The 25,005-nt window shown below is 42.7% G+C and overlaps 1 protein-coding gene across 1 annotated transcript; it reads right to left on the reverse strand.

Moving 5' to 3' along the window:
- Positions 1 to 274: 274 nt before the first annotated feature.
- Positions 275 to 25,003, reverse strand: LOC124181658 (fringe glycosyltransferase). The gene is made up of 9 exons (XM_046568432.1): positions 24,317 to 25,003; positions 23,468 to 23,695; positions 19,672 to 19,720; positions 18,736 to 18,838; positions 10,575 to 10,737; positions 4,658 to 4,743; positions 2,598 to 2,763; positions 2,411 to 2,496; positions 275 to 2,327 (listed from the first exon to the last, which is right to left on the reverse strand). The coding sequence occupies exons 1-9, from the start codon at positions 24,530 to 24,532 to the stop codon at positions 2,270 to 2,272; spliced, it is 1,155 nt and encodes a 384-aa protein (XP_046424388.1). The 5' UTR covers positions 24,533 to 25,003; the 3' UTR covers positions 275 to 2,269.
- Positions 25,004 to 25,005: the final 2 nt, after the last annotated feature.

A 25,005-nucleotide genomic window follows, 5' to 3' on the forward strand; every position in this document is an offset into this window, starting at 1 on the left:
AAGACCTGAATTTTCGACATTTTTCAGCAGGTGCTTTTTCCCTCGTATCTTCTCTCCCGTTGATCCCACGCTCCTTTTGCTGCGTTTTCTGAGTTCCTTGGGGTCCAATTGGTCGGGAAAGAGTCATACGAATCAATTCTGAGACGAAAAATTTTTTGGTCAAAAAAAAAGGAAGGTTAACCCCTTTGTATTTTTGAGTCTCAGTTGACGTACAACAGAGTCCTGCATAGGTCAGGGAAAGGAATGTGGTTGTATATCATATTGTGCAAAGTACTCGTATGTCGTTTACGCTTTATTGATACAAAATATGCTTAAAATACAAACATTTTCTACGCCACGGATATATCTCGCTGACCAACGTGTTACTTCACTATGCTGGCGTGAGTAGAAGCATGTACATGATATATACCTAATATCGACGGTTTCTACGAAAACAGATGTTTCACGGATGTATCTTATAAGATGGTACAAGTATTATATAGAGCTTTGTATACCCTGGCTGTAGCATTTTCTATGATGCGTCTGTATCACATTTCTGCCGAGATTCGTCTGTTCTATCCGGAAACCTGCGTTTCAGTGGGACCCATCGATATAAACCTATAGCCATTGTAGGTAACACAATATCACCTTATATGGTAACAGTTCTATGATACATTTTATTCTGCTTTGAGCAACGTGACAATGTACAAAAGTCATTATGCAATCTCCATTTTCACCAAATAACGTACATATATGCCTAACGTAACATCCAATAAGATATCGAATATTAGCAATCCGTTTGTAACGTGAAGAGTGCCTTAACTCACAATCAATCATGAAATTCACTCACTTACAGAATAAAGAATATATGTCATCACCTAGCAATGTGTATAATACATATAGATCCTCTTCAATACAAAGCCTTACGACAATATTTCACAACGAACTACAGTTTGGTCTGAACCGGTCAACCAACTGGAAGTTACATGCAGAATGCGTTGAAAACACAGGATACTCTTCAATCCATTTCGCAATAGAACGATCATTGTTCAAGTTTTCAGGACATGTACCGTTTTTCAAAAGATAGTATACTTATTGATAATTCATTAGTCGATAAGTGAATTCCAGTTATTCTTACAGTTGATCGGCACCGTTCAAAGTGTTATCGAAAACCTTTTATGTTACTTATCAAACGTCTTTTTACATCCAGGCAATTATCTTATAATTTCATATATCTATACTCGTTACAATAGTATCAACAATTTCGCCGCTACTACTACATTAAAATAACAATACTTATTGTTATTGCGATATTCATTATTCTTATTGTTACTTACATGATTATTATTATTATATCACACCAATGCAGTACACAAATATATTTATGAATAGAACGTGTCTCCTCTAGGGTTCACGAAGAAACCAAATGAGATTGAAACAGAAACGTTCCAATATAGATACTGCATGTTATTTGCTTACTAAATTTTTCGATAACAATAACACAGTATAAACGATTCCATATTGCACACGATTGCATCACAGCGAGAGAAATAAAAAATGAAAGAAAATGACAAATTGCTATATAGTACCGTTGCTTAATTCATAAAATTCATACTATACTATAATGAAAAGAGGTATTGTTAAATAATTTCTAGGAGGACTAGTTTATACATACCTATATTACGATATCATACCAAGTTACGTATATAACGTATACCCGCGAAAATTATAATACAAAAGATACGCGAGCTAGCGAAACTACGAATTTTAGAGATTTACATTCACATTTTCAATCGTAATATATATAAATTCCTTTTTTTATTTACACACCTCGCTATATATATAACCACGCATGTAATGCAGATCTGTATACGTATATGTATATATATATTTATTTCAAAACACAGTGTGTGTGTGTGTGTGTGTGTGTGTGTGTGTGTGTGTGTGTGTGTAGAATATGATGCGAGTGCTCATGAAAATAGCACGAAGAATCGGGACGATTGGGAACAAGGAATCTTCGTTTTTTGCTTAAGGTTCGATCAACGCAGAGATAAAAACCTCTGTTGAGCGCAAGGTGTTCGATAATTCCATCGTCAACACGTGCATTCAAATTTGAATGAACGTTAAATTAGTAAAAGAAAAACAAAGTGAGGGGAGATTTATGGTACCGTATTACCCGTAACACGGTATCACGGGAATTTGGATTGACGATTGCGTTTTTCTTCACATCCATCGCATACTTTGAGAAGATTCTCGCTGTCCGAAATTCTTACGCGTTTCACGATGATCATCATCTTCGAGGACAATATGAGAAGTATGGAAAGAGATAGCAATGGATGGATTTGAATCTGCAAAAGAATTTCAGAACATGAATTCACCATCAACCTTAAATTTTCAGAGCTAAATGAAAACAAGCGGGCGGTACACCGACCTCTTTGGATCGTATTTAAGATCAAATCCATCTATCTTGACGATGTTCCATTCATCCTTTGCGTTCTTCGAGAAGCTGAATGATATCTAAGTAAAGGTGACAAAATATGATTAAGCGATACGTAAATTATTGGTGCTCAACTGCCGCACGATACAAACATAACAATGTATAAATGTACGTTGTATACCTGATCGTGGAATGTCTCTTTGTGAAGGAACTTCATTGGCTCCAAGTGGGAGTGAAACTGCTCGACGACGGTCAGGGGCTTTTTGAGTAGGTGCTCTATTATGTATCCCATGGTCACATCGTCCGGCAGCCTGATCTTGTCGCCAATGCTGATGAATTTTCCACCGCTGAAAAGAGACCATACGTGATACAAATCTGATGGTACCGTCAATTCGCAAAATATTAACGTCTTCATCCGTCGGAACTATCTCACATGTACAAGTATAAAGGATGAGGGAACACCTGCCAAGCTTTTCTCTAATTCCTCGGTCTGCTAACTTTCTCAGACGATTGTACCGTATAATATACTTAATAAACAACTCTGATTCACCCTTTATTTCCGGTGATATAGCTCGCGTCACAGCGTGCAACGCTATTCGAATTTCATTCGACTGGAATGATTAAAAAAAAAAAAAACGCTGCCGATTTATAGGGCTGGATGTCACAGCTAGTATAAAAGCGTATTATGCCATATACGTGCACGTATACCGTATGCGATCAAACGAGCCTTCAGCCATAGTTTCGTTCGCGTTCCCACCGCACCGGGCGTATCTCTTGTATTTCGTGGTAAGATTTTCACGGTTCTAATTAAGGACATGTATAATGTTAGATGTGTGCAAAGAAGCGCTCCGGCAGCTGTGTCTGTGCATCGGTATGTAATTAGCATTTTGTTTGAGTCTCGACTGCGGCAACTTCGGTCGGTATCCGTTTGTCCGTTTGTCCGTTAGTCCGGAGTCACTCATTAGGGAATAACTTTGGCGGATTCTCAATACACTCGGTCCTTTCCCTCCCGACCCCCGGGATCGGGGATCGAGAATCGAGGATCCAGGATCCAGGATCAAGACTGAAGACTGGTCGCGGGGACCGGAGGATCGAGAGCGGCGTCACACGGCGGTACGTGGGCTGATTTTAATTGGGAAGATTAGACTGAAATCGCGATGCCCGGCTGGCGCGTCGTTCTCAGTCGTCGTCGTCGGCACGTCCGCGGGTATATAAAGCCTCGTTAAAATACCTCTTGGACGAAATCGAAATTTCGGTCAGAAGATTGTTAAAGGGACGCGCGTTTTTTCTATCCCCGAACCCCTCCCGTTACCGCTTGAATTCCTCAAAGTGATCCGTGGGCACCGCGTCACATTCCTTACCAACAATAAGGACGACTCTCCTGAACGTACGGGTTGTGAAAAATCACCCGAAACCGCAGCAGCCGAATTATACTTTACGCGGCATTTTCTATAGGTTATTATCCGTACAACATCGGACTCGTACAGATAGATCCGAAGATACTATCAATAAAAGTAGATCCATCATGTCGGACCGATATCTTGATATTGAGAAACTGCGGTCCTCTTGAAAAAAAAAAAAAAAAATGACTCAAGTTTTCCAAGAAAAAGAAAAATAAATAAATAAATGAATAATCGTCGTCGTCATGACCGTCATCGAAAATCGGTGATGAAAAAGAGAAAGGAAGGGATACCGGGAGTGAGTACTCCTACAGGCAACTGCTGTACGGGTATCGTAACTTGACGTATAAGACGTTGCGCGACGGGAGGCATATACGGGTTCGTTGGTCGCAGGATAATTACAACCGCGTATATATTATAATAATAGGTACATACACTCAAGCGCTGTACAACAACGCGAAAGAGACCAGGGAGTTATATCCCGCGGTCGGTTAATGACTCGACGATAATCTTTTAGACGTACGTATATCCAATACGCGTAGGTACCTTGTGCGTATGGGCATAACATCCCACTGCAGGTTTACGAGGTAGCCCAGCCGTGCAATCGCAAGGCGCTCCCAACGCTGGGGCACATGTGTAAATGATACGTGGGTTCCTTTCGGACCTCGGGCTAAGCATGAGACGGTTTGGCGTTCCATGCCTTATCCATGCGCGCGTACGAGCAAAGAAAAAGGGAGAAGGAAAAGCGAGGTTTGCACGAAGGAAGGTTAAAAATTGATACGTATAATTATACGCTATTCGATATTCCGAAGTAAGTTCGGTAAGTTTACGTATAACTCACCTGGCCACCGGCATCATCTTCAGCGCCAAGGCTCGACTTAGGCAGAAACCGGCACCCCCTGTGGCAAACCAGAACCTTATCTTGAGCTGCAAGAAAAAAAAAAACAAATCACAGGTTTAGAGTCACGTCTTGCGGAGTACGAAGCTCGACAAATTGTACAACGTACGCATCATCTGTACACTGTAAATAAATCGAGGTAGAGAAACTTTTTCGAGCGTACATCATCAAAAGCATTGAAATTCGATGCGGCGATCCAGATAGCGAAGGCCGTTAATCATCCGAATTCTAGTGAACGATATCGAGGTAAGAGATCGGTTGAGCAACCCGACGCGTTTAACGCGGCATGCTTCCCTTATCGACCCCTTATCACAGCTACAAATACATCATCGGAAGGAAATACGGTTCGTTAATATTTATCGAGTAACAAGTAGACGATGAATCATATCTGACTCTTAACTTCCAACCCGCGGACCACCGGCTCGACCCGGAATGACACTGGGTAATAAATTTGAAAACGGTAGAAGGAAGTGGATATAGGTGGATGCGTAAGATACCGCCGGGTGGTTGGGACGATTGTGTGCGGGGATGGAGAGGAATGCCAGATTCTCAGATCGTCAGATTCTCTTCGGATAGAATACGCTGGGGTGGAGCGTCTCCGCAGTTGCGACTGAGACTCGTGTTAACCCCAAAAGGGACGATATCCTGCCTCTGTACAGGATGTTCAACGTGAAACACCGAATACCATCTCATTATACCAAATTCTTATTAGCATGTAGGAATGCAAAGCCTCCGAAGACGGGTTCGAGGTAGGTAAAAGAGGAGTTACCGCTGCCCACGTAGAATGAGTGACGCTGTATGCGACCAATTATCCCCCGTCCATCACCATTGCCGCGTTCTTCGCCGAGTGTAACGTGTATCAGGTCCATCTCATCTTCCGATTAGTCTTAATACGCTTCCCGATATGAAGGATGCGATCCGTTCCCGGTGTAGGTAGGACGACGCGAGCTTGCAGGCTTATTTCACATGCTCGGATTTTGTTATATACAAAGTGAATTATACTCGACATTATTCAACATTCCATAAAATCGCCTTGGAAAAAATCCTGTCAATCAAGAGACTCAAAATCGCTACGTTGGATTCCTCGTTACAAAAAATGTGTGTATCTGTACCACCAAATCGCAACGATCCACTCATCATAAAATCGGTTTCAAACCGAATCCCTCTCTTTCTCATCCAATTGCGTATATGTAACACGCATCAACCACAGAGACACCGCAGACGCAGAGAGCGCAAGAGTACAAGTAATAAATGAGAATGAAAATATGAAAGTGATACCTGGGTGATCATCGTGAGTAGCGACCAATCACGACCGATAGTTAATTAGATATCCGACGTGTATATATTATAATCTACATAGCTACCGCCGTAGGTATTATAAATATATGCATATACCGTCGAGGTGCGCACACTCTCACACACACCACCCGACTTTGGGACTTAGGAATGCAATTAGTCGTAGAGGCGGTCACAATCTGGTATCCCCATCGATACATGGGAGGAGGCAGTCAGGCCCTGACCGCTCTTCGTTACCGAGACCGAATTAGGGTTGAGGGGGAGGGGGGGTTAAGGAGGGGGGAGAGGAGGGGACCAGCAGCACAGATCGGGCCAATCACAGGAGGATACGAGATCGTAGCTAAGCGATTACGCGTCGTAAATACGCACAACGATAATTAAAATTACTGACTGATTGCTGCTCCCCCTCGTATCACCCCTCCCATCACCTCGACAGCATCCCCTGCAGCATCTGCAGCGATGAGGCCGCAGGGACAGGTGCTACCTGATCCTCTGCCGGACCCACGTGGACGCCGGAAGCAGCCCAACCTGTTTCTACCGCTTCGCATCTCCCGGTTCTCTTTTACTTGTAACGTATCACGCTTGCTCCGATGATACTGTACGAAACACGTAAGTATATTTACGTGCAAGGCTCGTCGTAGCGGTGTTGCAGGAACGTCGTCGACCTGGGTTTGCTACTGTTTCACGCAACCGAGAGAACTCGACATAGGAGGATGACGACGTCGTATACTGGCAGGGAAGAAACGACCTCGATCGGAATTTTACGCACGTAAAACGCGTGCGCGCGAGCGCGCGTGATCCAGCTGTTAATCTACGACCTTTAGAATATATATCCAACGATCAGCGACGCGAGGGTCACTGAATGCTGCGAGGCTGGTTTGCTTAGACGGTGTAGAATACATTGCAAGAGAACTACCGACGGAGGTGCTTCAAGGTTCAGTGGAGCAATCACCTCGTCTTAACACTGAATAATGGATGATCTTGTACTGCTCAGGTCAATGGTCACCATTGGTTGGTATAGTTTGTCAATTTCCTCTATATGAGATAAAATTTTCCTCGCCACTATGATATGTACATCATCATCATCGTCATCGTCGTCGTCGTTATACTGAAAGACGATACAGACGCGTACGCGAGGCAAATTAGTAACGCGGTTAAAGAACACTACATCCAACCAACCAATGGACTATGGAACTCGTCGAGTCGTGAGCCCAGACCGGCTCATTTGAAATTTCACGCCCCGATTACCTCGGGTCTAGTTTAATCGCTAAATTAATTAGCTTGTTCAGCCGCTGTGACAGCATTATCAAATTTCGATAAGTTTTTTGTTTTTGCTCCATCACGTATCGCGGAAAAGAAACGCGTTTCAGAAACGATACATGTATCATATTATAGTAGCTGACCGACCGAAGTTGTTTTACATTTCATCCCTCCGGGGCGGTAAAGAGTTCCGCTATCTTCAGCCTACGCACACATACGTATTCTTGCACAACTCTCTCTACGCATGCTGTATAACAATACACTAGATTCTAAATGGCTGCACGTCGATTGGAGTTGGCCTCTAAAGTTGTTGAAGCCGGTTTCCAGAACAGAGTACATAGGTGTGTATATGTGCACAAGTGGCGAGTGAAACCCGCTTCCACATGCCTATACAGACACAATATGGATAAATCGATAAGCAAAAATTTTACTTTCAGCGACGCGAAATAGAATAACAAATATTTGCTAGTTCGGGAGTTAGTATCGGGAACGTATTGACGTAATCAAATGTAGGCACATGTGTAAGTTACCTGGAGTGTGTGTTCGGAAACTGAAATGATATTTTTTACTTTCGGAAGAGTTAAAAGTTTTTACGAACACGTCGGTGCGTATATCAGAACCGACACGCGAATTTCGTATTTAAATACTTACACAGATCACTATCATACATCGCGAATAAATTTTCAAAATTCAGAACACCTTATGCATGGATTATCCCAACATCCATTATACCGAAGTAGTCGAGGAGATTACGGAGAAGAAGCATAATTTAAAACAGTTAAGCCGAGGAAACGGTTAACAAAGGCGGTTTATAATGCGGGATTTAATGGAGAGTATAACTCGAGCAGCGCGAGATACTTGGAGCGTGAAATTCGAAAAACAATGGGTAACTGTCCGAGGCGAAGTCGAGTCTCGCCGACTAGAACACTGCAGGCACACAGTGTTCCTCCTTACATAGGTTCCCTTTTCCTTCGCCTATTAACGAATCTCTCTATCTCTCTCACTTCACCTCCATGAATACTTTCCAAGAAATTCATATTGCACGTAATTATACGTAAAGATTTAATTTGCAAATTTCGCAGCATCTCTGGCGATAGTATAACGTACTGCAAGTAAACATTATATTATATACGGTCAATTCCAGTTAGATGTATATCAAAGGAAGAAAAAGAACTGTTTGAATGAATGTAATATCTTCTGTCCGTTGTTCTTCTCCTTCTCCTATTCGTCCAACTCCAAAGTTGCATGTCTGACAGGTTAAATTATACACCTCCGGCTACACACATTACACGTACATCTTAAATTATCTATCCATCCATCTATCCGTCCGTCCGTCCGTCCGTCTTTCCGCTCTTCTATCTGTCCATCTACATCTTCGGAACGTGTACGGTACATGTACGTATATATGACGGTTCCATTGGAGTAGGAACATCGCTGTATTATGGAAAAGACTAAAGGCCTTTCACCTAGGGCGTGGCGCCTTCTTCGGTGTAACCTTCTTACCCCCCTCTGTATCTCATTCTATATCTTTCTCTCTTCACCGACGATTGGTTGCAAAGCGCGCGCGCAAAAAAAAACGAATTGTATCCCAATGAATTTGAACCCAGTCGACGTGCGGCACGAGTCAACATCAACGGCTGCCGCTGATCCTGCCTTCGGAGCGCTTTCTATTGTATAACGGACCGCCACTCGACAAAAAAAAAAGGGAAAAATATCGCAAGCCTCCAAAATATTGAAACCTTGCGTGGATGGTTTCAGTTCAGGGCGCAAACACCTTGACTGGATGAATCGACGAATTTGGCATACCACTTGTCTAAAGAACTGCTGCACTATTTCACGGTTTGGGACTCCCATCTTTTTGTTTTGTTCAAAATGATTCTGTCAACTGTATAATGTACCTATAACCGTGTCGAATCTACAACGTCTCGCATCGCGATCTATTTCTTCTCCTTTCTATTCAGTGTTTAGTAGTTAATTGAGAGCAGAGCTAGTTTTTGCCTATCCACCTTTCCGTATCCAACCATCCTACCAGGATTCAAGAATAAAGTTCTCAATTTCACGATTCTATTCTGCGGTAGGTATGCATATAATGAAATTTCAACGTCTTTATAATAATAAACTCCGTGCCATTGAAAAGTGAACAAAAAATTACCGCCACAAAACAGCAATATTTCACTCGTCCAAATTGTGACACATCATGGAAACCTTCTACATCATCAAGCCTTCTACGTTCAAGTCTTCTGTATTTCTGTATCGTTTTTATCGTTTCTTTCTTGCAATGTCCTTTATATACTGCTTCTTCGGCTATAAACGGGCGCCAAATGGGTAAGTAAATGAAATAACCAATCCATCTGTACCCTCAAATATTAATTCTCATATAGATATATAGTCTGAAGGTTGCAAGGAATCTCCTAGCTCGATTGTAAGCTGGAGCAAACACGCGAAGCATGTCCATGGCGTACGACACGGTAGAGCCTCGAGGCATCGAGATTACTGCGTCTGGTTATTAGTGCAAAAAATATACACGCCAATTATAATCATCTACAGGATATACCTGCATAACCGCAGTAAATGCACTGTCCGGGAAACGAGTGGTTTTCTTGTCAAGTATTCGAACCACATTACACCATGTGGTTGAAATAAAAATGTCTATTACTCACTATACGTAATTTCCATACATAATAATTTCGTACAGAGACCCGTAATCGTGGGTAACTATTCGAGAATTTTCCGTCTAAATTTTACAACCGGACACCCCTGCAGCGAATAATCTTTTTCTATTCTCCAACTTCCTTCCTCTCAATTAGCTGCCTCATGAATAACAGGAATTTACCACGCCAAGTATCCCTTTACATGTTGCCACATACGGATTGTACACAAGTTATATAGAGTATACGATATCCCGAGGCTATGGCCTACAACACGCTTTCGCGTGGCGTTGTAATAAATGAGTTGGGTATAATAATGTCGGCCGTCCGACAAGCAGCAGCGGCAGCAGCAGCGGCAACAGGAGCCACACCCACCAAGAGGTCAACCCCTGGTCACCAGAGTTGCGAGACGACGAGTGGCGGCGGCGTATATTAAGTATAGATATATTATGTTGCGATCCAGACGACGGCACGATCCACGATCCACGGTCCATGATCCACGCCTCGATCGGTCCCCGCTGCCTTTCACCCAACCCGATTTACCACGACGCACATAATCAGAACGATTATAACGCGTCGAGATTTATCAACGTCGTTACGTATACAATACGATATTTATGAATTCTGAATAACTTGATTGAATTTTTGAAACTCACCGATTTTTTCGACGGTGGATTTCCCTCCCTGTTCACTATCTCGAGAGGGGCTCGTATCGACGGTTTGCCAAGGTACCAATCCTCCCGCGGGTCATAATCGTCCAACAGTTTGACCAGTCGCGGTACGTTCACATAGTTGTCGTCGTCGAAGTGACAAAACCACCTGCGAACCATGAAAGAAAAGGAAAAGAATTAACACAAGACGACAATATAAGAGTAAAAGGGATGAGAAATCCCAGGTGAGATGACGGAACAATTGCAGGGGTTGATTACCTATATATAAAATTACACATCCACCGCAAAAGGTGCACTTAATTATTATTACCGCAAGGGTCACGATCTATACCATATAATAACACTTCTACCGATAATACCTATTAGACGTAGAGCATACGCTGAACACCTAGTCTTAGAGTTATACAGGTACATCCAGCTCGACTAGATGACCGTACACCTGCCTGGCCTGTGATCTAGGCAACTCGGTTGTCGTAGGCTGGTAGAATGAGTAAAGAAAAAAACGAAGGGAAGCATGCCTCTCTTGTAACGGATGGACACCGCTAATTAGAAGAACGCCAAGGATCGAGGAGCAGAGCGGGTATCAGCTACGCGTATAGGAGGGTATAAGAATACTTTGCATGGGGAAGAGAGGAACACGGTTCCCCTCTTAGCGACACGGTGCCTTTCATTCTTTGGATCTTCTTCGCGGCTTTGCCTTTTAATACGCGTTAATCGAATAGGATGGTCAATACACGAGTACGAGGTTCGCTTGCTATCCGGGATACTCGGCAGTACCTTACGCGGAGCCTGGTTTTCCAAGGGCGTGGTTCGACAACGCATCATCCTCGATGTACGTGACAGGACCGCGTGGGAATTATACGCTCGTTTAATTGTTGTGTAAACGTTTAAACCCTAGTGTGGTACGAATCCCCCGGTGGGGACATGGGTGCGGGTATACATGGGGTACGTATATGTGTACACCTCGTACATCTCCGGACATACGTTGTACACCGGATGTTGACCTTTTCACCGTCATGTATAAAGAGTTAACTACCTACCTACCACGCATCGCGGTCTCTTCCGCACGTCTCACAATCAGAGTCTATAACCTTACCCTTGTATATACACCCTAACCTCGGAATATTCGACGAGGCTTACGCACTCTGGCATCTCTTCCATCTATGGGTACTGTAAACAAGGATCGGTCTGCACACATTGCATCCATTTAATACCGTGCATCGTTCAATTGCTGCACATGTAGGTTTAGGTGCAGTATGTAATACACACGGAGGTAGACGACACACCTCGTCTGCAACGTACTTCAGGGCGTTAAGGATTCATTGTTTGCCGGAGGCTATTTACTGCAGGAGGATCGTCGCTAATTCTAACCCAAACAAATTCGATTGACCAGCTTATTCGTTGTCCGTTAATAACAGATTTTAATTATGTTTATAGCGCGCTTGATCTACGCGGGTTTGCGCAACACGATTTCTTGTATCCCTTCAGCGACCGTGTTGAAATGCAATTGCGGTATATCATGTATAGATGATATCGCGAATGGAATATAGCACGAACGAAAGGATCCAGATTAATTTTATGATAGATACTGCCGCACCTTGTAACGGAAGAATTCTTTCGGTGATTCAACAACAATTTAACAGCGTAAGTTCGGAACCAAAAATTTTCGATTTTTATTCATTTTCATGACGAATGTGATGCACAGAGTGAGCAGCTGACGGTCGAATGATCCAACGCGCATGCGCTAAAATTCTAAAACAAGAGCAGTTGTTTCGTCAGGTTGACAAACCGTCGTAAGCTCAAACGACAGGTCGCCGCCATGTATGTAACCTCAAAAATGTTGGCTGCCCTGACAAAACAACTGCTTTTGGTCTAGAATTTTGGCGCATGCGCGTTGGATCATTCGACCAACTTAGCTGCTCACTCAGAAAATATTTTTTTTACGTCACATCTGAATAAAAAAAACATTTGATTCCATACATCGAATCACGAATTACCAAAATCCTCATTTATTACTTATAAGGTTTAAGGTACTTGCAATAAATGTTTGAGAAAATAGGTAATTTTTCTTTTTTAAGCTTTATCCAATAAAACTATTTTCTCTTTGACGAGTTACATGGAAGAAATCAAAATTTGACGCCTAGAACCAACTTTGGACTCAAAATCCAAATACATCAAAAGCCAATTTTCCAATGTGTAAAAAAACTATATCTCAACAACGAGACACGTGCTTCTGAAAAATTCTATTCAGATATAATACCGGCGATCACCGCGGGGCAGGAATTCAATCTGGTGGACGAAGCGTGTGTCCGTCTCGCGTTTACTTATACCTATAATATAATAACGCGGTGGAGCATCTGGCCAAGTCCGGGCTGCCGGGGACCTGTGCCGAGTTTGCTCTTTGTTGTTCGTTATTTGAGCAGTCTATCAAGTTATCGTGTACGGTGCAAGGTATATACCGCCGTAAGCAATCGGACCGGATGTACCAATGAGCGCGGCGGCGAGAGTCAACGAGTTACTTCCGGGGCTCGTCGTACCACGGCTTATGTACGTACGTCCATGTATTTATGTATACAGATGCGTATACGTATACGTATACTAACGTAAGTACGTACAGCGTACACCTGATACCTCGCCTAGTTTTTTTATCAGCGGTGCAATTATCGCGGTGCCGGAAATTCTACTCTCTCCGAGAATTTATTAGGTCGAAAACGATCCGTCCGACAGCCGTGACCTTATACTTGCTGATTATTTTCGAAGCTTCGGTATTATACGGTATGCAGTGAAGTTGAAATTTTATAGAATGATAAAAATCACTCAGAAATAAGTGAAATTCCCAATTACACGCAACGTGGTCGCAACTTCAAATTGGATCTGCACAAGCCCTTCGGATAAAATCGAGAAATCGAATGAAACACAGAGAGAGAGAGAGGTGTAGGTACTTACCTACCTACTTATACGCGTTCTCCGAGCTTGCGGTTGACCGGGTCTGATGCACGGACGGCATACCCGATACCAACCGCAGTACACACACACATACACACACGTCACGTACCTATAACCGACATCTACATGCACATACAACAGGTATACCGACAGGTATTTGTAAATTTCTTATACACGAGAGATTTGCATGGCACGCAGCATGAAGAGCATTAAAACGCGTCATCCGGTCGGCGAGTCGCGATATCAGGTGCAAACCAGTTTGAGAACCCGCTGGCTCCTTAAACCCGGCTTCAAAGACATAAGAGAGGCGTGTGTGTAGACATGCACAGGTATATAACACTTACACAACACGGGTGTAAGGGAAGAGCTTCGGACTACGTGCAGGTGTTCGCCAAGGAGTAGGTATGCATGTACGAGTTCCGATCAACGACGCGAGGTCGCTGCCGCAGTGGATAGCAGACATCCATGTATGTAGAACCTATGCATGTACGATATATACGTTTATTCGCGATCGATCGATCGATCGATCAATTATTCCATTCGCGCGCGTTGATTTATATGTATACGTACGCGTATACCTACATTGAATATTTTCCGAAGCGGGCCACGTCCGAGAAACTCGAAAGAGGGACTGGCCGCCGGTGTCTCCTATACGTTCTGCACTACCGATTTCGTGCATACGATCGTTGTTATACACGTTATGTTAAAAACGAATTGAAGCGCCGGATGGTTAATTGGAAATTCGTTCGGGAGGCTGTACGACGAATGAACGAAGATTAAGGAAGGTGAAGGGAGGCGAAGGAAGCAAGGTAGGTAGGTACCTACACGTTATATAAGGTACACGCTTACCGTTTCTCCACCGTTATACCGTGACCCGTATATTCACCGTGCACCACGTCGTATGCAGCAGCGATTCGGCTCGCGTATAAGATATTTCCCTTGTCTACGTATAGGTGTGTATATATATACATATACATTATATATATATATATATATATATATATATATATATATATATATATATATATATATATATATATATATATATATATATATTAATGCAATTGTACACACACGCCATACATTCGAGCTGTACAATGAAAGCTCGTTTTCCATTGTCCAGGTCGATTCTATAATCTATCTCGAGAGCTGCTGGACCAGTATTGCAGGTATATTATAGGTATACCCATACCGCTAGCGTTGAAAGTATAACTTGTCGACGACGCTATTATTTGTACTATGGTATATGTTTGTACGATATTAGAGTATACGTTTCACGACGACGTTCGTTATCGCGAAAGGAAACCTCAAATTGAACCGTGTCAATATAATATTCGTATATAAGGTGCGGATATTTCAACAGGACGCAGTTGCAAATCTTATCTTAACCTCCGGGTAACATATATATTATATATATATATATACATACATACTCAAATTTACCCTGACTGATAAAGAAGAAAAATACTCAGAAAGTTAGACGCAATACAAACGGTACGGGACATAATGTACAGTAACATAACGCAGCTGTGAGCTCGGTGTCGGATGTATGATATATTATATAAATGTGATATGATAAACGAGAAGAATCGATTCGGTTATCCGAAGTAAAATTATCTTTTATCCATTCTGAATACGATGTGATAAGTGTGTTAGAAATTTTATACGGACAGCTCGAAAGTAGATCGGACGTTGCTTAAAGCATAATTTCGTATATCGTTGGGATATTTGTATCGAATTCGATTTTAACGGATAAACGAATAATACGAGGACAAACCAAAGATACATTCTCGATTGTATAAAAAACACTTTAGGAATCTCAGATCGTTCAAGACGAGAATTGCCTCCCGTATAAAACACTTGTTTGAATAAGAATTCAAGTATCGTGCCAAGGCTGGCTCGCTTAGCTGGCTGGCTGGTCGTAGCATAGAGAGCGACATATATGTATTATACAACGTTGAACAGCGACGGTCACATTGCCGTTTAAATTATTATCAAACGATTGGCAATTTAATAGATCCGTCGGCGTTCAATTACTTTCATTCCCCATTACACTGCATAAGTATATATACACCAAATGAGGGCTCCTAAGAGAAGGGGTCAACGACGCAATGACTGGATCGGTAGACGAGAGGTGGGGGAGGGGGGCAGACAATTTTCTCCTATAGTTATCCCCCCCCCACCCCCGCCTCCCTCCTTCCGATTCAGTGTAGTAGTACATCTAATCATTACACATACGTATGCATCCAAATACGTTATACATGGTCCACGAAGCGTCTAATTCTTGGTCCTCGTTGTCATTGCATAAACTCACTGAAGGGTACGAGAAACGAATAGGATTACAACAAGGGGAGGAGAGAAAAAGACTGTAAACGAAGAAGGAGGGAAAGCAGATACACTGCAGGCCCGCATACATTCTCTAAACGTGACACACACACACATACATACATACATACACGATGTATTATACGCATACACGTGGCACAGTATTTTTTAGAAATACCTGGCCAAGGTGTGTGCACGTAAAACCTGCAAGTTATACAGTAGGACCTCGATGTTGAAAAACCTTCGTTGCGCTTTCCGTTTCCATGTCATAAGCACTCGAAGTTCCGATAACATTCGACGACGACGAATCTCTCAAGAGTGATCGAATGAATTAATCTTCATTCTCTACCAACCAAGAACCAAATATACATATATGGCAAAAAAATAAAATTACAATTTCAGTCGAGACAGTATAGTTACACAATAAACAGAGATCTTTATCCTCATTACCAGTGTAGCTAAATATGTTTGAGATTGTAAAATGTAAAATAAAAACGTGAATGCTACACGGGGTAAAATATGATCACTTCGAGAATCGCGGGACAAAAATCGAGGTTCTACTGTACCAACCGACTGCATACCTTCGTATAACTCGTGTGCACGTACGTTACGTATGGGGGACGGCGGGACATCGGAGAAGCATTGCACCCCGTCCCGGAATGAAGATTGAATCGTTTGCCCGGCAGCTGGTTGCTGTTGATCCCGGGTCTGCGGAGGAGGGAACGAGCGAAGGAGGAAAAAGGAGGAAGAAGGAGGAAAGAGGCGAGCCGGGGAGGCGACGAGCCGCTGCATCGAGGAAACACGTGTCCGGGGCGCCGCCGTCGCGTACCTTTTTTTTTTTTTTCCCCCCTTTTTCGTTATTACAAGATACCGGACCCCCGAGGTCCGGGCCCAGGATCCCCTGCGGTACAAGTACGGGTCTAGAGTCGAGTCGAGGGTCGGCTACCATGTAACCATGCATCGGCGGCATAAAAATCTGTAAGAACAATTTCAGTTTGGTACACGAGTCCACGCCGGCCAATTTTTTTTAACAAATTTCTTCACGGGAACAAAATAATAACCATAATAACAATAATAATGATGATAATCCAAAAATAACAAGGCCGTAACGTCGCAAAGAAGAAGAAGTAGAAGCATAATATTGATCCATTAGCATTGTTTTTCTTACACGTAGAGAATGCGCGACGGAACTTGCACCGAGAAGAAAAAACAATATTTTCACACTGCTGGAATATGATGATTCGGGGTTGCAGCGTGGTTGCCTGGAACCGAAAAAGATTGAAAACTCGCCGCTAAACAAACACTGCAGAAGGATCAACGAGCAATATCAATATTTTACGTCCCATCAACGGACGATATTTATATAATAAATAAATAACAAGAGGAGGTGGAATAACTATGATTAAAAAATACCGGTATTCTTAATGATTTCATTTCTTTTCAGAGCAACACGTACCTACATATGTGATACGTAAAGTATTCTTACAGTCGGGTCGAGAGGTTTATATTCATAACAAATTGCGGAATTATGATAATTTCCTGTTACTTCACAACTCTTGGTAAATCGTCGTCAGAAATCTACCGCCGTAACTGGACAACCCTCTTATAATAATAAATATACCGTTGAAAATATAGCAAACCTCTCGTCCAAAAATCGGATGAAGGTTGCAAGTGTTCCGCTATGCATTCCGCAGTCGGTAACGTAACTCCACCGAAAGAACGGAGAATGGGAAGAAAGGTATAGGTATGTATACACATATATCTACCTATAATAGGTTGTACCTAGGAAAGAGACGCGGAGAAATTGTAAAAGATTTACGGATGAGCAGGTAGCTGGACGCCGGTGGGTATAACCGCTGGAGTTAGAGTATACCGAAGAGTTTTGTTATACGGTTACTGTCCTAAAACCCAATGATGCACCTGCGGTACATGTCTCATATCCTACAACACAAAACGACCTGGAATATTGAAAGTAATAGAGACACGCGCGTCGAGTCGGAATTAGGAGAGCAGATGATGTGATGATGACGATGATGACGAAGCTCGTGGATACGTCCGTCAATGACGTCCGCGAATTCACACGTTCCTTCACATATCGTTGTGACAGATAGCAACATTATATTTATTACGTTGAACGCTACCTAGACACTTAGTTTTGATGGATAAATTAATATTGCAAGAGTTAAGCGAGAGATCAAACTGTTGCTGCCTCAGCACTACGGGATCATTAGAAATTCACACAAAACACACACACACACACACACACACACGTGTATGGTATAACAGCAGAATCGTGGAAAACGAGATGACCGAAGCTAACTCAGAGTTAACGTTAATTAACCGGCTAATTCTTAATTAACGACCCTGTTTCTGGACTCAGGCCTCCAGTTTTTTTTTCTTTTTTTTTTTATTCTACCTCTCTCTCTCGCTGATTCACTCTTCCCCTTCACGGTGGGACCGTGTAGACTGTAAATATTTTTTACGGATCGGAGACACTGCGGGGAGATAAAATAAAAAGAAAACTAACAATATGCCGAAAAACTAAAAACGCGAGACAAAACCATATATGCTCGGCGAGACCTTTTCGTCGCTTTCAGTTTTACTTTATTGCCGTAAAAGTAGACTAAATATTTCGTCAAACAATCTACGTCGGGAGGGTCGCTCGAGAGTCGAGAAGGGTCGGACCCTATCTGGGTACACAGAGGCCCCTGGGCCTGGCCCTAAATATGCAGGAGGACTCATTTTTTCCATCTCTTCGAAGTTAACCTGCCGTATACAGCTGAAGACGATCCGTCGGGAAGAAATTCACGAGTTTGCCGTTACGCATGCGTGCAGGTGATTATTAAAAATCTATAAATTTAAAAAAATCACTCACTTCTTCCCACTCTCCAAAAACTTGTCAAACTCCACGGACATTTTGCAGCATAGCGCCTTCCTGTTGTGCGACGATGAACAGTTGGTGTTGATCATGTGGCCATCTGAAACAGGGAAAAAATATCTATATTACGCGTGCAAGCAATATTCACACAGAACACTGTACACGTACGATACATTGCAGACACAAGAGGGGAACAGGGAAAGAGTTCAAAATGCTACGCTGTCGCTGTGGAGGAGTTTTTATCAACGATTTCATGGCTCCGAGTCCCCCGCTGCTCGTTTCTCCTCCGCTATATATACGTAACAAAAATTTTTTTTTTTCACACTTTGTCGTCGCATGCTACAGGCTCGTTCCTTGTTGCTACATATTATAAGTATAATACACACAATAATTCAAGGAGCGATGATAGAGCTTGAGAGCTTCTTGGCTGGTCTCGGTTTTGTTATTCAAAAGCTGAATGTCACAAGAGCGCGAGGTTTACTATACAACGTAGGTATACATAAACATTGATATACAAGTAAGTCAGACTGCAGTCTTATTGCTAATGCCGCGACGAATGACACTTGATACTGCGGTAGTAATAAGCACCAACGTTCGTTATAATGCAATGAACGACGAACAAAGGCGGGAATCTTGCACGGCTCGGTTTCAACTAGGTACAGCGGATAATATTTATGTATAATATGATGAATGCAGGTGTCTCCGCCATTGCAGCTTCGTCATAACCACCCAAGCGTATACATACCACCGTGCACGACAAGTGGAATATACATGTATACAATGTTTCCGCTACTGGCGCGGAGCTATTCGTAGTGTCGCCTCAAGGAGCGATGAACCTTTTTTTTTTGCAGCCATCAGCCCCAACATACACACACACACACACACACACATGTGAATATCATAACATGTAAGAAAATTTAATCCTATACTCACTTGTTTTCGTTTGGAAGACGGCATCGTCCTTGTCGGTGAAGAACCAAGTCTGAAACATTGGAAAAAGAAAAAAAAATAAAAATGGGATACATTAATTCTCGTTATAAAACACATTTCATGGTGTTTTTCATTATATACGTATATACGCGAGTTGAGTAGAATTATGCGGCGAGTCAGCTCTTATGGCGAATGAACACGAACACACGAGCTTATAAGCTGTACGTAATACATTACACAAACCGACCGAGTATTATTACTATTATTATTATCGTTGTTGTTGTTATTATTATTATTATTATCATCATCATCATCATAGTCGTCATACTTATTGCGAATCGTCAGCGTTCGTGGAATATGAAAACTAATCCTGCTGCAACGAATCTAACGAAGTTACTGCCTGCCTGACTGATGCCTAACGAGCCGTGACGAAAAGATGGAATAAAAACACGTATACGGATGATAAGAATAATTATTATAATAGTTCGAAAGACGTCGTTCCGACGTCAGCGTTAGTGTCTGTTATGCCTGGTGTTGTGTTATCACGGCGTGTAGCGTTACATTGGTACAATTAGAATACAATCGCGAATACCGCGGGTGAAATGGACCGCCGCTAACTATCTTTAGTCCAAGAATTGAACGGTAAAATTCTGCGATAAATTTGACGTACCTAATGAGGCAACAATTTTTTTTTTTCCTCAATAAAATCAAATATTGCTAACGGTTTTATTTACATTCTATTTTAACCGTTTGAGTCACACGTTATTGTGCCGAGTCAAATTTTGTAACGAGATAGTATTCCATGATGTTTGGGGTCACTGATTACGAATCTGGAATCAAATTTTAAAAATTCAAGATGGTGGGTCCAATATGGTGAACGAAAATTTCAAATTTAATCAAATTCGTTGAAAGAACTCTATGCAGTGGTCTTCGGGATCGCTGATTGGATTCAACGTGCTGAATTTTCAAAATCTGATCACAGATTCGTAATCAGTGACCCCGAAAACTTGTAATTTATGTAAAACATGTACACGTGTAGAGCGGTAAATTTCTCGGAAATGAATTATTCCTTCAATTTTCACGATTTTTTTCAATCAATTTGCTTCTAACAATAATAATTTACATTGTATCGCAATAATTACTCTCAAATATTGAAAACTTATCGGTACACTATCAGAATAGGACAAAACCGCAAAGACATATGTTTAAAAATTCTTTAAATATACAAAAAATGGATACAAAATAGGTGATAAGAATACTTGCCACTACGACTCGAAAGGTTAATAACAAGTGCAGATAGGCTGTTTCTAAGGTACCTATAAGAAGCCGTTCTAGCGGTGAATTCTTATACTCATTATACACATAGAGGCGTTATTGTTCGACCGCGATGCAACACGGGTTTAATTGGTAAACGATTATAAACCTTGTGCTGGGATAAAAAATCATATCTATAAGGGTATAATTGGCCAATTAAATACCGTGTCCGTTCGCCTAGTCACGCGCGACGGTTAAAGGCGCGTATACCTGTATAATCGACGCAGGGTCGAAAAATTGATGGGTACCCCGTGTACACGAATATCCCGCATCATTCGACGTAATAATCAACCGACATCGGCCTTGCTCCGGGGGTCGACAGACGAAGAAAGGATCTCCATTCGCGAAAGTAAATCGCTGTTTTCCTATTAGCAAATCTACTTAACTGCTAACGGAGAAGATATTCAGTAAGATTTCGAAAAAAAAAATGAATATAATAATCAGCGCTCAACACTCTGGTGATTAAAGAAATGTTATAACTCGTGAAAATGGTGTAAAATACCTTTAATAGTGAGAGAGGATTTTACAGAAAACCCGATAAATGTACGTAGGTATGTATAATACGTATATTTGTATGCAACTCGAGTGGTGTATAATATCGAAGGAGCGACAGACGACGTATAAATACGAATGTAAATAAGCGCGCACAGGCATGGCATAAAGGCGGGTTGCAGAGATGGAGATCGTTAAAAGTTTCCTTGCCCGTTCGGCCCGCAACGCGAGAAGAGAGCTGGAACTCCGCGTTCGTTTTAATACTCTCCGTCAATGGAGCGGATTATTAAAAGGGAAACATTAGCGTCGACGCACGACGGACGACGCACTAATAGTAGAAACAACACGCAACCCCGAGGCTGCGTGCAGCCCTCTTACCTGTCTCCAATTTGAAATCGAAACCCGGGCACGGCACGGCGCCTACCGAACCCAAGGAGATCCGTCGGTCAGATACCTCTACACATGCTGCGGTGTTGCGGACGACGCTCCTCACGGCTCTCAGGATCGTAAGAATACCATTTTTATTACCCCCCCAAGCCCTTCCGAAAGCACGTGAGATATACGCAGCCGCGTTTAAAGTTGCTCGGTTAATTGATCGAGAGATCCTCATCTCAAAACGCGACGCCTGATCCAATCTTCATCGGCTGTAGTGCGACACGTTTCGGTTCAGCTTATAGGATACACCGATACCCGAGTAATCGTAAGCTAGCTCGGAATGAACAAGGTCTTAGAACAATTTTGCATTTTTAGCTTTTCAGCTAAAATGGCAGCATTTAATATATTGTAACGTTTTGGCGAACGTCACGAAATAAATACGGGTGCGTGAGCTTGATTAGCGGATCGATCAAAAGCGAAAATTAAATATTGATAAAATGCTCCAATGACAAATAAGTGTTTTCAGTTTAACGTCCGAAACAAGACTGTTTTTACAATAACATCGGTTGACGCAGCCACCTTATTCATCTTATAACATATAAAGTCTTACATGTCTTTTATCTGTGATGACTACTAGATCAGTTGAAAGGGAGGTAAAACAGGTGATTTCACCGTTTGTAACAATATGATATCCAAGTTGGTTGAAATATCCAAGAAAATCGTCGTTTATGAAACATGCGAAAATCTATTTCAAAGGTCAAAGTATAAATGCAAAAATAAAGAATCGTCAGAATGGATGACAATTAGCAATCCAAACCATATATTCGTTATAATTCTTAGATTTTTACCGCCGACACCCAAAAAGCTATCGGTTTTTTCACAATTTCGCCGCAGTTTCACCGAATGTTCGATCTGACCGTAGAGGTCACGTTAACCCTTAGACCTTAAGACGTATTCAAACGTAAAATTTCCCGCTCTTTCCAATTCTGGCACGAAAAATGGGGGTTCCTATTTGAAAATCAAAGTTGATATCAAAATGACCTTTAAGGTGAGGTTCAAGATCAAATCAAAGCTCATCATTGAATCCCTTGTTAAAAATTACGTAAGATCCAACCTTGTTCATTTTTTTTTCACCGAGCCCCGCCAGATTTCTACACGTTTCCGTACTTTTTTCTCACCCTGTACACTGTTATGGTCAACCTCTAAATAATCCGTCAACTCCGGTTTGCGAATACGACGCAAAGACCGTGCGTGGATATCATTACGATGTACCAATCTACCTCCCTACTCATTTATACCTCTGGTATATCTACCCACCAGAGTACGTAACTTAGGTACGATAGGTACGTAAGCCTGTACGCGTCGACGATCTTTTCTGCGCGGACTTGAACTTTCCGTTGCTGTTATGCAGCGGCAGGGTCGCGCGAGGTTCCTTTTCGGGGTTAAAGGTCGTCTCGTGAGATCTTCCCACGACGAAGAAGCTGCCGAGCACCAAAAGATGCTGTATCTAAGTACGTAGTTAGACATACCGTCGCTGACGTGCAGTCAACGCGTATCGCTGCAGCAGTAAAACAACCATAGTGTTTTTTGATCTCTCGCGAAAAATCGCATTACTGACCTGATTTTTTGCCAGCTGGAACCACGTAGTGAGTATTGCTGGCAGCCGGGAATAATGGTAGTGTCGAGTCGTCTTGACGCTGATGAAGACGTCGGTGAGGGCGGTGCCAGAAGGGGCGACGGTTGCTGTCGCAAACGGTGGCGTTATTGGAACGACCTCGACACCGATATCCGGGTCCTCCGGGTTCCCCGGAACCCCGACAACGGCCTCAGGGTGATCCTCCAGCCACTGAAGTACAACAAGTGAATCAAGACGCGAACACATCAATTGTAAAATTATATTTTTGCTCGATATTGGCAACAATTTGGTTTACTCTATTTCCGGTTTTTTTTTTTAAATTTATAAATCCTGTGCAAGTGAAATGGTTTATATTAGAGCGGACAGGCGACTGAGTTATACGTATACAAGCTACGTCCTATAATGCACGGCCTGCTTCGTTGCACGTGCAACATCAGGTCTGGCGGCCTTCTCTCTTTCTCTCTCGCTCTATCTCTCTCTCTTGCCAGCGGGCATTTCATTCTCTTTCTCTAAAGCATTCTCTTTCTCCCTTTATCTCTTACTTAAACCGGAGTTAAGGGATAACGCACATGTGTTGCCTCAGCCGCCCGCGCCTCGCTCTTGCAATCAGGGCCGCATCCAGATCTTTACATCTCCGTAGTAAAACACAGCAATATCAGCATGAACGGTTACGATAACATTACTAACTTCAACATGGTGAATTCGGAGCGTTGAGACAAGGGGACGGAATTGGAACGAATCACCTGAAAATCGACATTAGAAAAGACTAACACCGAGGAGTGGCGGGAATCGCGTTCGTGTGATATTATAAACGTGTTCGGCGATATTCACCTGTCGGGGGGCAACCGCCTGGTACAACAAAACGGTGGCGTACGCGGTTGCGAGAATTAATCCGAGCACCTGCAGACTTCGCCTCATTCGCAAGCCGCGGGTCATCCTGGGGACTGGCACCGAGTCGTCGGTTGCCTCCGGCAACTTTCCTTCCTCCCTGCAGCAGCGAGCAACAACAGCAGCAGCACTCGACTCATAACACGCGGCGGGGCACATCCGCACAATTACAATACAGTAACTCTCTGTACACGCACGCTTTACATCGCTGAAAGGCGTCGTTCGCGTGCACTCCACAGTCGATTTTAGGGGCTGTTTCCGAACGAATTCAGCCTTGTCAACGTCTCGAAGAGAGTCATTATATGTAGTTCGAGATTTTTCCCCGTTACCGAGAGAATATTCAGGTATTAATTGCGCTGTTTTTCTGGATCCATCTCTCTCGGTATCACACGCGGCATCTCGTAACGTCGCGAGGCACGCGACAAACCGTCAACGTGCCCATCCACCTTACAACGATGCGCCAAATCGCCTCGCGAATAATATTCAACAAGTGTGTCGACTCCGCGAGTACGAAGTATTAAAACTTGACACAACACACGCGTCACTGGATCCAAAACATTAAACGGCGAATTTAGGATGCCCACACTCCGCCACGCTGGGAACAGACACGATTACGTCCGACGCGGCGCACG

This window comes from Neodiprion fabricii, chromosome 4, assembly GCF_021155785.1.
Source record: "Neodiprion fabricii isolate iyNeoFabr1 chromosome 4, iyNeoFabr1.1, whole genome shotgun sequence".
In the NCBI taxonomy this organism is placed as follows: Eukaryota; Metazoa; Arthropoda; class Insecta; order Hymenoptera; family Diprionidae; genus Neodiprion; species Neodiprion fabricii.

Coding starts and splice junctions, on each gene's coding strand:
- LOC124181658 (XM_046568432.1), bottom strand. CDS start 24,532: ATGTGCCCCGCCGCGTGTTATGAGTCGAGTGCTGCTGCTGTTGTTGCT. Junction 19,721..23,467: donor TCCAGCTGGCAAAAAATCAG/GTCAGTAATGCG, acceptor CCAATGTTTCAG/ACTTGGTTCTTCACCGACAA. Junction 2,328..2,410: donor CTTAAATACGATCCAAAGAG/GTCGGTGTACCG, acceptor ATTCTTTTGCAG/ATTCAAATCCATCCATTGCT.